This window comes from Haliotis asinina, chromosome 12 (assembly GCF_037392515.1).
Source record: "Haliotis asinina isolate JCU_RB_2024 chromosome 12, JCU_Hal_asi_v2, whole genome shotgun sequence".
NCBI lineage: Eukaryota > Metazoa > Mollusca > Gastropoda > Lepetellida > Haliotidae > Haliotis > Haliotis asinina.
Window position 1 is genome coordinate 21,849,393 of NC_090291.1, and position 14,668 is coordinate 21,864,060.

General features: G+C 40.6%; 1 protein-coding gene across 3 annotated transcripts in view; it reads left to right on the plus strand.

Annotated features, from left to right (window-relative positions):
* LOC137259016 (puratrophin-1-like) overlaps positions 1–14,668 on the plus strand; it is a 166,810-nt gene that overhangs the window by 143,687 nt on the left and 8,455 nt on the right. For all 3 annotated transcript variants that reach the window (XM_067796717.1, XM_067796718.1, XM_067796719.1), the window contains exons 14-17: positions 6,589–6,765; positions 12,416–12,665; positions 13,637–13,726; positions 14,116–14,259. In XM_067796717.1, the coding sequence (XP_067652818.1) occupies positions 6,589–6,765; positions 12,416–12,665; positions 13,637–13,726; positions 14,116–14,259 (661 nt within the window). The remainder of the gene's footprint in view (positions 1–6,588; positions 6,766–12,415; positions 12,666–13,636; positions 13,727–14,115; positions 14,260–14,668) is intronic.

A 14,668-nucleotide genomic window follows, 5' to 3' on the forward strand; every position in this document is an offset into this window, starting at 1 on the left:
TTTGTGCTTCGATTGTTGTCGTCATGCCGATGCGTTTGCAGTTATCTGTGTGGGAGGATGGTGAACACGGGGGTGGGCAGGGTGCAGCTTGTGGTTTGTATGGTGTGTATCAGTTAGTCTTCCAATGCTAAGCTGGTCTGATGGTGCTAGTCCTACTACGTAAGTTTCCTAGAGTCATGAAACTTAAAACATACAGAATTAATATTCTCCATTTTGAAAACAGTTATTGAACCCTGAAGTAAATTTAACAGATGTCAGTATGTCCACGCTGCTGTGTCAGGGTTGATGACTGTGTAGGACCCCAGTAATTTTGACAGGCTGAGTGGGAATTGCCAGGAAACAATAACCACTAACTAGCCTGTGCAGGACTGACCAGCATTCAAGAAAGGTTGACTCATTGACAGTCTCCTCCTCACAACCATCATCTGGTCAGTTTATATCAGACTGGACATAGATCAGCCTGTAGTTCAATAGATGGGAAATGCTGCATAGTATTGCTGTCCAGTGACATTTGTCTGAACATTCCTTTTTATAAGCTGTTATTCAGTGTGTTCCAACACTGTTACAAGTTTCGCAACATGTTAATACAGGCTTTCTTCTGATGGGCCTTTTAAGAGCTTGAAAGTCATATGTTAATTTTATTGTTTGTGATGCAAGAACCTCATATTGTTGGGATATACACCTAGAAACAAAATTTATGGCATTGTAGTATGTGAGTGATGCAGGTGGAGTGATCCCAGGTCTGATGAGTGAGTTATGTGACACTGTTTTCAGACAGTGTTTGACAACACGGAGACATAACTAAGGTCAACTGTCTGTGAGTGTTGGGTCCTGCAGTTCACATCACATTCTGAAACCAACCAACTGTGTTTCATGTGGTCTTGGGATATTTATTATATACATTAGTCCTGTATTGTGCCAGTCCAAACGTAGCATCTGTTAGTTGGGAGGTCAAGACTAGAACTCACTCACTCACTCATTGCAGGTCCAGGCAAGAGCCCACTCACTCACTTAGGACTGTAGTGAATGCACACAAAATATGCACACATGCACACATGCACATGCTTTCCCTGTGACTACCCTTAAGAAAGCACTAGCAGTACTGGTGTACACATTCCATCTGTGGCTTATCTGTCGATGGGAATGACATGCAGTATTGTATGAACAGGTTCAAGTGAAGCTATGTTCATGCTAAGCAGATAGGTGGCTCAGGATGATAGAAATAGACCATCGTCATCTCAGTTGAGCTAGTACTCAATGGTGTCTGACCGCTGATAAGAACATGGTCAGCTTGACCTAGTAACATAAACTATAATATACACTGTCAAACTGGGTCATATACATGCTTTAGTAAGCAAACTCTTATCAAGTATTTGAGTTTTTTATCTTTGATGCATTAAGGACTGTGTTATCATAAGGGTAGAATTAGCTTATATAAAGCCGTATATATCTTGGTGATGACATCACGTGTTACAACGCATGTAGGTAGCTGCTCCTCTGTTAGCTCTTCGGGACAGGTGTGTTACCTGTGGGAAGTTGCAACGGGTGGTTACTAAGGGAGGCTTGTCGGTTATACCATATACTGGATTATTATAGTTTTGTCTCTGTGGTGGAGATTGTGACATTGTGGTCAGTAATTCATGGTGAGTATGGTGTGTTTGTGTGTATTGCAGTAGCTTGAATCATCTCAACAGGAAGTCTTCTCTTGCAATTGTTGGATACATCCCTTACATGATGTAGATGAGGTATGTTATGTACGACAGACACATTCCCACATGATGTAGATGAGGTATGTTATATACCACAGACAACCACAGACACATTCCTACATGATGTAGATGAGGTATGTTATATACCACAGACACATTCCTACATGATGTAGATGAGGTATGTTATATACCACAGACACATTCCAACATGACACATTCCCACATGATGTAGATGAGATATGTTATGTACCACAGACACATTCCTACATGATGTAGATGAGGTATGTTATGTACGACAGACACATTCCCACATGATGTAGATGAGGTATGTTATGTACCACAGACACATTCCTACATGATGTAGATGAGGTATGTTATATACCACAGACACATTCCTACATGATGTAGATGAGGTATGTTATATACCACAGACACATTCCTACATGATGTAGATGAGATATGTTATGTACCACAGACACATTCCTACATGATGTAGATGAGGTATGTTATATACCACAGACACATTCCTACATGATGTAGATGAGGTATGTTATATACCACAGACACATTCCCACATGATGTAGATGAGATATGTTATGTACCACAGACACATTCCCACATGATGTAGATGAGGTATGTTATGTACCACAGACACATTCCTACATGATGTAGATGAGGTATGTTATATACCACAGACACATTCCTACATGATGTAGATGAGATATGTTATGTACCACAGACACATTCCTACATGATGTAGATGAGGTATGTTATATACCACAGACACATTCCCACATGATGTAGATGAGATATGTTATGTACCACAGACACATTCCTACATGATGTAGATGAGGTATGTTATATACCACAGACACATTCCTACATGATGTAGATGAGGTATGTTATGTACCACAGACACATTCCCACATGATGTAGATGAGGTATGTTATATACCACAGACACATTCCAACATGACACATTCCCACATGATGTAGATGAGATATGTTATGTACCACAGACACATTCCTACATGATGTAGATGAGGTATGTTATGTACGACAGACACATTCCCACATGATGTAGATGAGGTATGTTATGTACCACAGACACATTCCCACATGATGTAGATGAGGTATGTTATGTACCACAGACACATTCCCACATGATGTAGATGAGGTATGTTATGTACCACAGACACATTCCTACATGAAGTAGATGAGGTATGTTTTGTACCACAGACACATTCCAACATGATGTGACACATTTCTACAATTTGTAGGTTATTTTGTATATCAACAAGTTTGTATATAGTTGTCAAATAGTCGTGTGTCAGCAGGTTTGTCTGCAATCATCCAGTAGCTGGTTATGTATCAGAAGGTTTGTGTACAATCGTCCAGTAGTCGATTGTATATCAGTCTGATTGTGTACAATCATCCAGTAGTTGGATGTATATCAGTCTGATTGTGTACAATCATCCAGTAGTTGGATGTACTCAGTAGGATTATGTACAATCGTCCATTAGTTGGATGTACTCAGTAGGATTGTGTACAATCGTCCAGTAGTTGGATGTGTTCAGTAGGATTGTGTACAATCGTCCATTAGTTGGATTTGTTCAGTAGGATTGTGTACAATCATCCGGTAGTTGGATCAGTAGGATTGTGTACAATCGTCCAGTAGTTGGATCAGTAGGATTGTGTACAATCATCCAGTAGTTGGATGTACTCAGTAGGATTGTCTACAATCGTCCAGCAGTTGGATGTACTCAGTAGGATTGTGTACAATCATCCAGTAGTTGGATCAGTAGGATTGTGTACAATCATCCAGTAGTTGGATGTACTCAGTAGGATTGTGTATAATCATCCAGTAGTTGGAACAGTAGGATTGTGTACAATCATCCAGTAGTTGGATGTACTCAGTAGGATTTATGTACAATCGTCCAGTAGTTGGATGTACTCAGTAGGATTATGTACAATCGTCCAGTAGTTGGATGTACTCAGTAGGATTGTGTACAATCGTCCAGTAGTTGGATGTGTTCTGTAGGATTGTGTACAATCGTCCAGTAGTTGGATGTTCTCAGTAGGATTATGTACAATCGTCCATTAGTTGGATGTACTCAGTAGGATTGTCTACAATCGTCCAGTAGTTGGATCAGTAGGATTGTGTACAATCATCCAGTAGTTGGATGTACTCAGTAGGATTGTGTACAATCATCCAGTAGTTGGATGTACTCAGTAGGATTGTGTACAATCATCCAGTAGTTGGATGTACTCAGTAGGATTGTGTACAATCGTCCAGTAGTTGGATGTACTCAGTAGGATTGTGTACAATCGTCCAGTAGTTGGATGTACTCAGTAGGATTGTGTACATTCGTCCAGTAGTTGGATGTACTCAGTAGGATTGTGTACATTCGTCCAGTAGTTGGATGTACTCAGTAAGATTATGTACAATCGTCCATTAGTTGGATGTACTCAGTAGGATTGTGTACAGTCGTCCAGTAGTTGGATGTGTTCTGTAGGATTGTGTACAATCGTCCAGTAGTTGGATGTACTCAGTAGGATTGTGTACAATCGTCCAGTAGTTGGATCAGTAGGATTGTGTACAATCATCCAGTAGTTGGATGTACTCAGTAGGATTGTCTACAATCGTCCAGTAGTTGGATCAGTAGGATTGTGTGCAATCATCCAGTAGTTGGATGTACTCAATAGGATTGTCTACAATCGTCCAGTAGTTGGATCAGTAGGATTATGTACAATCGTCCAGTAGTTGGATGTACTCAGTAGGATTATGTACAATCATCCAGTAGTTGGATGTACTCAGTAGGATTGTGTACAATCGTCCAGCAGTTGGATGTACTCAGTAGGATTATGTACAATCGTCCAGTAGTTGGATGTACTCAGTAGGATTGTGTACAATCGTCCAGTAGTTGGATGTACTCAGTAGGATTGTGTACATTCGTCCAGTAGTTGGATGTACTCAGTAAGATTATGTACAATCGTCCATTAGTTGGATGTACTCAGTAGGATTGTGTACAGTCGTCCAGTAGTTGGATGTGTTCTGTAGGATTGTGTACAATCGTCCAGTAGTTGGATGTACTCAGTAGGATTGTGTACAATCGTCCAGTAGTTGGATCAGTAGGATTGTGTACAATCATCCAGTAGTTGGATGTACTCAGTAGGATTGTCTACAATCGTCCAGTAGTTGGATCAGTAGGATTGTGTACAATCATCCAGTAGTTGGATGTACTCAATAGGATTGTCTACAATCGTCCAGTAGTTGGATCAGTAGGATTATGTACAATCGTCCAGTAGTTGGATGTACTCAGTAGGATTGTGTACAATCATCCAGTAGTTGGATGTACTCAGTAGGATTGTGTACAATCGTCCAGTAGTTGGATGTACTCAGTAGGATTGTCTACAATCGTCCAGTAGTTGGATCAGTAGGATTGTGTACAATCATCCAGTAGTTGGATTTACTCAGTAGGATTGTGTACAATGGTCCAGTAGTTGGATGTACTCAGTTGGATTGTGTACAATCGTCTAGTAGTTGGATGTACTCAGTAGGATTGTCTACAATCGTCCAGTAGTTGGATGTACTCAGTAGGATTGTGTAGACTTGTCCAGTAGTTGATTGTGTATCAGCATGTTTCTGTACCATCATCCAGTGGCTGGTTGTATATCAGTAGGTTTGAGGACAATCATTCAGTAGTTGATTGTGTATCAGCAGGATTTTGTCATCCATGAAGTCGTTACTTAGATGTGATTTCAAGCAACTTATCTGGGTGTGACCACAACTGATTATGCTACATCTTCACCATACTAGAAGGTGGTGTTATATTAATAGTAGTTCTTGTCATGAATTGGCTCAAAGGTGGCTAGTTTGTTAAAATTATCATTGTACTGTCAAATGACTGTTGCATGCTGGGTTTTATGAGATTGCCAAAACTTTGATTGCTTGTGTTCTTTTGTTGGTTGCATAAGTTTGAAGTGGTCTTCAGGAATCAGTGCTTCTGATTTGTAATGGTGGCCAGCAGTGATGACAGGTTGATTGTACCCTGATGGTCTTGTTTGCACCGCTTGTGTGCTGCAGTGAATATTTAGACTGCCTTGTGTGGCTGTTATCATGAATGGTATGCTCTATCATCATGCTTGATGCACAGCTGGGTCACACTGTCCTTCGAAACAAACTCCCACGATAGCTAACCATCTTGGTTTGATTTAGAACAGAGACGATTATCACTTAATAACTTATATGAAAAAGATGACTGTAACAATCTTGTCATGTTTATCTGTAGATTTACCGTATATTACCGTGTATAAGCTGACCCGATAGTTAAGCCGACCCCTTAACTTGACCCCCAAAATCAGTGTCAAAATGGTATGTTTCGTGCATAAGCCGACCCCCACATCAGACATCTGCCACATGTATAACAAAGTGACTGTAATCGTCGTAAACTTTTAGCAGGTGTACCACTAACCTGTAAGATCATCCTCACAGGGCACTGACGACCAGAAAAATACTTTCGTGAAATTGTGCCTCATAAATAAACCGACCCCCTTCTACAAACAACATTCTTTGGTCTGATGCACGGTAATATACAGTACCTCACATAAATACGTTTTTATTCCAATTTACTTTGATGCACAGAGATTTTACCAATTTTATCTTATAAAGACAAGATATTGTGCTGACTGGATACACCCCAAATGCTTCAGTGTTGCCTCTGCATACCTTCAGTAGTTGCTTTTTCTGTGCCTCAGCTAGAAAGTGTCAGTTCATCAATATATAATTAACCTTTGACAGGCTTGGCCAATAATGACTGTGTACTGAATGCATCCTTCCCAGCATACCTGTCTACCATGTGTTTCTGTCTGTGCTGCAGTATGCCTGAAGAGGATGAGGAGGATATTGATGAGGGCCAGGGTGGTGAGCTAGGCAGTATGCGAAAAGAGTGGACCCCAATTCCTGTCAACACTCACCTCCTCCGGCAGACACGGGGGACGCCCACAGGATCCATGGCTGATCTGAGACTGTCCGAGGCAGAGATGAAAAACAGAAGGTACCACTTCTTATATCAGTAGTGGAAACTTATGTTACTTAGTTCCTGCATTTCCACTACACACAACACACAGGTATTCTAAGGTGCATGCCGGTAGCTAGTTTCAACCATTCACAACTTCATGCCCCTGACATGAAATTTTGGAATCAGTTTGGTTTTTTATTTCTAACAGATCTTATTTTCTTAATTTAGAATAAGAATTGTATACTGGACAAAGATAGTTGGGAATATATGCAAATTTTGAAAGTTTGAATAATGATTTATTTATTCATTGACTCACTGATAAAATATCAATCATAAAAATTCCAATATCCCAAACTTATTTTGTCTAATATACCATCACCTCTTTATCAGTCGCACCTTAAGTGAAGCACAAGTGAGCTGACCAAGCTCTGTCATAAAACAACTGTAATGATTGTCACGTCTTGGTTGAGACAAGCAAATGAACTGCGCCTATTTAAATCAAGTCTTGAGTTGACAAATACAACATGGACCTCATTTGGGAAAGGTCTTCATAAAAACATGTTTCATTAGATAGTGTCACATTTACCAGCAATTTATTGCATGTCATCTTTATCCTGTTTGAAATCTGTTTGGGGAGGGGGGCAGTTGTATTACATTTTTATGGTATTTCAAAATGACAAAAGTTTCTGCATTTAGAAACAATATAAATGCTTTCATATTTCCCAATGCATATTTGAATAATGTCACTCAGTATAAGTATTGGATGACACCAACAGCACAGTTGAGTAAGGCTTCAGGAGAACTGACCTTATAGAATGTCCATTTATATTGTTCATCACTTCATTGTGGATGTGAAGGACAAGTCTACACACCTTGTTTGGTCAGCTTCAAGTATTTCAGTATATCATACATGCAGAACTATCATCCACCAACAGAGCTATACAGCACTGATGTCCAAGTTCACGTCTGCATAAGTGCAGGTGATCTTGACCTGTCCCAGATAATTTGGTGGAGAGGATGATAACAGCATGTCAGTGGGTCAGAATGTCAATGTCAGGATGTTGAGGAGGAGAGCTTATGTATAAATATAGGTTACATTATGCTACAGCCAAATGTCAACCCCCTGTGTCCTTTACTCTAACTTACTTGATTGGGCAAATATCCAAACCTTCTCCTGTTGCTGGTGAAGGAGGTGCACAAAGGTATGGAGTCAGCTGTTTATTAGAATATGTAGGTCAGCTGTTTATGAGAAGTAGGTCAGCCATTCATGAGAGGAAGTAGAAGGACAGCTGTTTATGAGAGGAAGTAGAGGGACTGCTGTTTATGAGAGGAAGTAGTAGGTCAGCTGTTTATGAGAGGAAGTAGAAGGACAGCTGTTTATGAGAGGAAGTAGTAGGTCAGCTGTTTAAGAGAGGAAGTAGCAGGTCAGCTGTTTATGAGAGGAAGTAGCAGGTCAGCTGTTCATGAGAAGAAGTAGGTCAGCTGTTTATGAGAGGAAGTAGAAGGACAGCTGTTTATGAGAGGAAGTAGCATGTCAGCTGTTTAAGAGAGGAAGTAGCATGTCAGCTGTTTAAGAGAGGAAGTAGCAGGTCAGCTGTTTATGAGAGGAAGTAAAAGGACAGCTGTTTATGAGAGGAAGTAGCATGTCAGCTGTTTATGAGAGGAAGTAGAAGGACAGCTGTTTATGAGAGGAAGTAGAAGGACAGCTGTTTATGAGAGGAAGTAGAAGGACAGCTGTTTATGAGAGGATGTAGGAGGTCAGCTGTTTATGAGAGGAAGTAGAAGGACAGCTGTTTAAGAGAGGAAGTAGTAGGTCAGCTGTTTATGAGAAGAAGTAGGTCAGCTGTTTATGAGAGGAAGTAGGAGGTCAACTGTTAATGAGGAAGTAGCAGGTGAGCTGTTTATGAGACGAAGTAGAAGGGCAGCTGTTTATGAGAGGATGTAGGAGGTCAGCTGTTTATGAGAGGAAGTAGTAGGTCAGCTGTTTGTGAGAGGATGTAGGAGGTTAGCTGTTTATGAGAGGAAGTAGAAGGTCAGCTGTTTAAGAGAGGAAGTAGGAGGTCAACTGTTAATGAGAGGAAGTAGCAGGTCAGCTGTTTATGAGACGAAGTAGAAGGGCAGCTGTTTATGAGAGGATGTAGGAGGTCAGCTGTTTATGAGAGGAAGTAGTAGGTCAGCTGTTTATGAGAGGATGTAGGAGGTAAGCTGTTTATGAGAGGAAGTAGAAGGTCAGCTGTTTAAGAGAGGAAGTAGGAGGTCAACTGTTAATGAGAGGAAGTAGCAGGTCAGCTGTTTATGAGAAAAAGGTCAGCAGTATATGAGAGGAAGTAGCATGTCAGCTGTTTAAGAGAGGAAGTAGCATGTCAGCTGTTTATGAGAGGAAGTAGTAGGTCAGCTGTTTACAAGATTAAGTAGGAGGTCAGCTGTTTACAAGATTAAGTAGGAGGTCTGCAGTTTACAAGATTAAGTAGGAGATCAGCTGTTTATTAGAGCAAATAGGTTAGCTGTTCATGAGAGAAAGTAGGTCAGCTGTTTATGAAAGGCAGTAGAAGGTCAGCTATTTGTAAGATTAAGTTGGAGGTCAGCTGTTTAGGAGAGGAAGTAGGTGTGGACACCTCTTGTTTTCCATATAGATTTGCCTTCCCCATGTTTTCCCCATCTACACCTTCCTCCTGTTTCCCCCTTGGAATCCTTCCGTTGCTTTCCCACAGGCATCTTCCCTTGTTTTCCCCATAGACATTTTTGGCTTATGGACACCTTTCCTTGTTTTTGCTATGGCCACCTTCCCTTGTTTTCCCCATAGACACATTAGCATATGTACACCTTCCACCTTTTTTCCCCATAGGCATCTTCCCTTGTTTTCCCCATAAACACCTTCTCTTGTTTTCCCCTTGGACACCTTCCGTTTGCTTTCCCACAGATATCTTCCCTTGTTTTCCCTATAGACATGCTTATGGACACCTTTCCATGTTTTTTGCCATGGCCACCTCCCTGGTTTTCCTCACAGACACATTAGTTTATGTACACCTTCCTCCTTTTTTCCCCATAAACACCTTCTCTTGTTTTCCCCTTGGACACCTTCCGTTTGCTTTCCCACAGATATCTTCCCTTGCTTTCCCTATAGACATGCTTATGGACACCTTTCCATGTTTTTTGCCATGGCCACCTCCCTGGTTTTCCTCACAGACACATTAGTTTATGTACACCTTCCTCCTTTTTTCCCCATACACATCTTCCCTTGTTTTCCCCATAGACTACTTCCCTTGTTTTTCCCATAGACCTCTTCCCTTGTTTCTCCCTATGGACACCTTCCTTTGTTTTCCCCGTAGAAACATTCACTTATATACACCTTCCTCCTGTTTTCCCTATGGCCACCTTCCCATGTTTTCCTGTTTTCCCATGAATACCTTCCCATGTTTTCCCCATGGATACCTTCTTCGCCTCCTCTGTGTTGCAGCCTAGCCTTGTCCTCTTGTCTTAACACAGCAACAGTGTAAAGGGCTTCTCTGGAAACATGAGCGTTACACAATGTCAACATTTGTAAGCTGTCCTGGGTAAGACGACAATGTCAGAAATATCATCCAATGAGAGTGGTGTTTGTGTAAGCTTGGACCACATTGTGGTCACTCACAGTTCATTAACTCAACTCCTAACACGAAACACTGTTTGTTAACAAGTCAGACGTCTAGATGGCTGTGACACGTGACGGTCCTGTCTTTGATCCTGGGTAAAAATACGAGAGATATTCATGAGCTGTGTGCACGCAACATCTGACCATATGATTGGATAAAGATTCAGGCTAGGATTTATTTGTTTGTGTAAGAACAATATCAGATGACTGTCAGAAATGTCTATGAAGTCCTACAAAGAAGCACTTGCTATCTTTCAGAAATAGTATTTCAAGAGACAAAGACTGAGTTTATGATTTCTGAAAATATTTATCTGATAAAACGCATCCTATAACAGATTCTTCCAGTTTGAGAAAATACAGGCTGTTTGACAGTATTAACATTGGGCTAATATTTCAGATTAGTAGTTGACACTATGTTGAAAACAGTTCAAACTTTCTAATCTTTTATAAAAGGCAAAAAACACAAGGCACAGAAATATTTTATCCTTTTTCATGAGTGAAATGTTTGAACATAGCCTAACATGAACCACCTAATTGGTGAATACCTTGTTATTAGAATGCTGATTTACCTTGGATCATCTTTTTAGAAACAGCTGTTGACTTTCCTCAAACCAGATATTTCTACACTTAAATAAAGGATTAAATAAATTTGTTTAATTTACGAGGAAATCAACTTTTTTTGTGTGTGAAATGTTTAATTTACTCGAATGACCTGAACAGTTAAAAAGTGTGATTAATAGTGTTAGGTTAGTGGTGATTTAGGTTTCAACACCAACTGGCTCTCTTCATTAAAACATAATTGCTGTGATATTGCTGGATTATTGCCGTGATGCAGGTGGATTATTGCTGACCTAGATTTCAATAACATGGTTTAATTAGTTTCTGTGATATAGCTGGATTATTTCCGTGATGCAGGTGGATTATTGCTGACCTAGATATCAATAACATGTCTTAATTAGTTTCTGTGATATAGCTGTATTGTTGCCGTGATGCAGGTGGATTATTGCTGACCTAGATATCAATAACATGGTTTAATTAGTTTCTGTGATATAGCTGGATTATTTCCGTGATGCAGGTGGATTATTGCTGACCTAGATATCAATAAAATGGTTTAATTAGTTTCTGTGATATAGCTGTTTTATTGCCGTGATGCAGGTGGATTATTGCTGACCTAGATTTCAATAACATGGTTTAATTAGTTTCTGTGATATAGCTGGATTATTGCCGTGATGCAGGTGGATTATTGCTGACCTAGATATCAATAACATGTCTTGATTAGTTTCTGTGATATAGCTGTATTATTGCTGTGATGCAGGTGGATTATTGCTGACCTAGATATCAATAACATGTCTTAATTAGTTTCTGTGATATAGCTGTATTGTTGCCGTGATGCAGGTGGATTATTGCTGACCTAGATATCAATAACATGTCTTGATTAGTTTCTGTGATATAGCTGTATTGTTGCCGTGATGCAGGTGGATTATTGCTGACCTAGATATCAATAACATGTCTTAATTAGCTTCTGTGATATAGCTGTATTATTGCCGTGATGCAGGTGGATTATTGCTGACCTAGATATCAATAACATGTCTTAATTAGTTTCTGTGATATAGCTGTATTGTTGCCGTGATGCAGGTGGATTATTGCTGACCTAGATATCAATAACATGTCTTAATTAGTTTCTGTGATATAGCTGGATTATTGCTGTGACATGGGTGGATTATTGCTGACCTAGATATCAATAACATGTCTTAATTAGTTTCTGTAATATTGTGGATTTCATTCAGTTATTCAAAGGTAAAAGTTAACATTTGTGTTCTTGTTTCATTGTGGGAGTCAATACATGTAGAGGAAGAATTGTCCTTCTTCATTATTTATTATAAAGAATTACAAAACTTAGACAAAGTGTTCAGGCACTGTGGTTTACATCTGTGTGTGTCATTGTACTAAGACATGAGTACAATATATGGAGTGTAACTTCCTGCTGCATTAAACAACATTCACTTGATAAAATGTATGGAGGAAGTTAGTGTTCATCTGTTGTTTGTTGTGCAGGACCTTGTCGCTGATCACGAGTGAGATGATACAGACAGAACGAGACTACGTGAGAGCTCTGCAGTTCATCATCGATAACTATATCCCAGAGCTTGACCGAGAAGATGTCCCACAGGCATTGCGAGGGAAGAGGAATGTTATCTTTGGGAACATTGAGAATATCTACCAGTTCCATAGTCAGCATTTCCTAACAGAATTGGAGATGTGTCAAACAAACCCCTTCCTGATTGGGCAGTATTTTCTGCGGCACGTAAGAATGGCTTGAATCATTACTGTTGTTTGTATTAAAGCTCAACTTCAGGATCACTTATGATATTTTCATGATGTTCTCAAGTCTAGTATTAATCAAATGGAAAATCTGATCTGATATTGAACATAATAAAACTGCAGAATCAAAGTAGTTATTTCCCAATGTAATGTACTTACTTGGGGCTGGTTTCCTGCCCATATCTGCATGATGACTAAACTGTTAGGTGCTGTAGGGTGGCCAGATGGTAAATTCTTTACTGTTTCCTGTCAGGTAGCCAGATGGTAAAGACTTTACTGTTACCTGGGTGCTTTTAGGTGGCCAGATGGTAAAGGCTTTACTGTTACCTGTCAGGTAGCCAGATTGTAAAGGTTTTACTGTCACCTGGGTGCTTTTGGGTGGCCAGATGGTATAGGCTTTACTGTTACCTGTCAGGTAGCCAGATGGTAAAGGTTTTACTGTTACCTGGGTGCTGTTGGGTGGCCAGATGGTAAAGGTTTTACTGTTACCTGGGTGCTGTAGGGTGACCAGATGGTAAAGGTTTTACCGTTACCTGGGTGCTGTTGGGTGGCCAGATGGTAAAGGCTTTACTGTTACCTGGGTGCTGTAGGGTGACCAGATGAACTGAATGGTCCAGTATAATTCCCCACTTGGTTACAGTATGGGAAGCACAGTCTATGTGTCCCCTCGCTGAAAAATGTGATCCGGTTAATCGTTTTTCTTGTGGCCCTACTATTGACAATGGGAGAAGTTGATTACCCATGATTGTTGGTATCAGTGGTTCTCTACTGGTGCTATCTGTGTTGTCAGTGGGTTCTCTAGTGGTGCTATCTGTGTTGTCAGTGGGTTCTCTACTGGTGCTATCTGTGTTGTCAGTGGGTTCTCTACTGGTGCTATCTGTGTTGTCAGTGGGTTCTCTACTGGTGCTATCTGTGTTGTCAGTGGGTTCTCTAGTGGTGCTGTCTATGTTTCAGGAGACCCAGTTCTACCTGTATGCTCTGTACAACAAGAACAAACCCAAGTCAGACAGCCTGATGGGAGAATACGGCAAACACTTCTTCAGGGTAGGCGGCAAGAAGTCTCAGGATTCACATTACTTTTTCTGATTTGCTATTGTTGACAACAGTTGATTTTAACCACTACAAAGTATATGGACAAGTACAGTTACCTTCACATTATTTCTTTTTGTCAGTTCATGGATTTTTCAAACATTTGAGCACATAGCATGTCTGAGAACTCCTAGATTCAGTAGTGGGAATGAAGTTGCTTTTGTAAGAAGAGTTGATAGTCCAGACTGTGAATGATATGTATATTTTCTCATGTTGAAACAGTTTGCATTGTTACTGATACGTTGCCCATGGACACTATGTCTTCATAGGAAATTGTTTCGCCCTGTTGGGATCTGGTAGGTTTCAAGAGCTGGTCTTTAGCTAGTCTGTATGTTTGTCTTCAGCAAAAACAGCTGCAGCTGGGGGACAAGATGGACCTGGCCAGCTACTTGCTGAAGCCGGTGCAGAGGATGGGCAAATATGCTCTGTTGCTCAAACAGATCCTTAAAGTCTGCCCTGAGACAGAGCTGGAATACCCCGATCTGAAGGTAACAACAGGACAAGCTGAAATATGTGTGTTCCCCATAGGTGTGGCAGCTTCTCACACCATCCCTCACAACCCCTCAGTCTCTCTCACACCTTCTCACACCTTTTCTCACAGACCTTCTCTCTCCCCCTTCTCACACCCTCTCTTCCAGACCTCTCTCCCTCTTTACACCCTCTTTCACAACCCCTCCACTGTCTCACATCCTCTCACATCTTCTCTCACAGACCTTTTCTCTCTGGCATCCTTTCTCACAGACTTTCTCTCTCTCACATCTTTTCTCACCCTATCCAGACCTTTTCTATATCACACCCTCACTCAACAAACCTCTCTGACATCGTTTCTCACCCTCTCTCACAGACCTCCTCCCTCCTGACACCCACTTTCACACATTCTCTTATGTCCTATTTTAC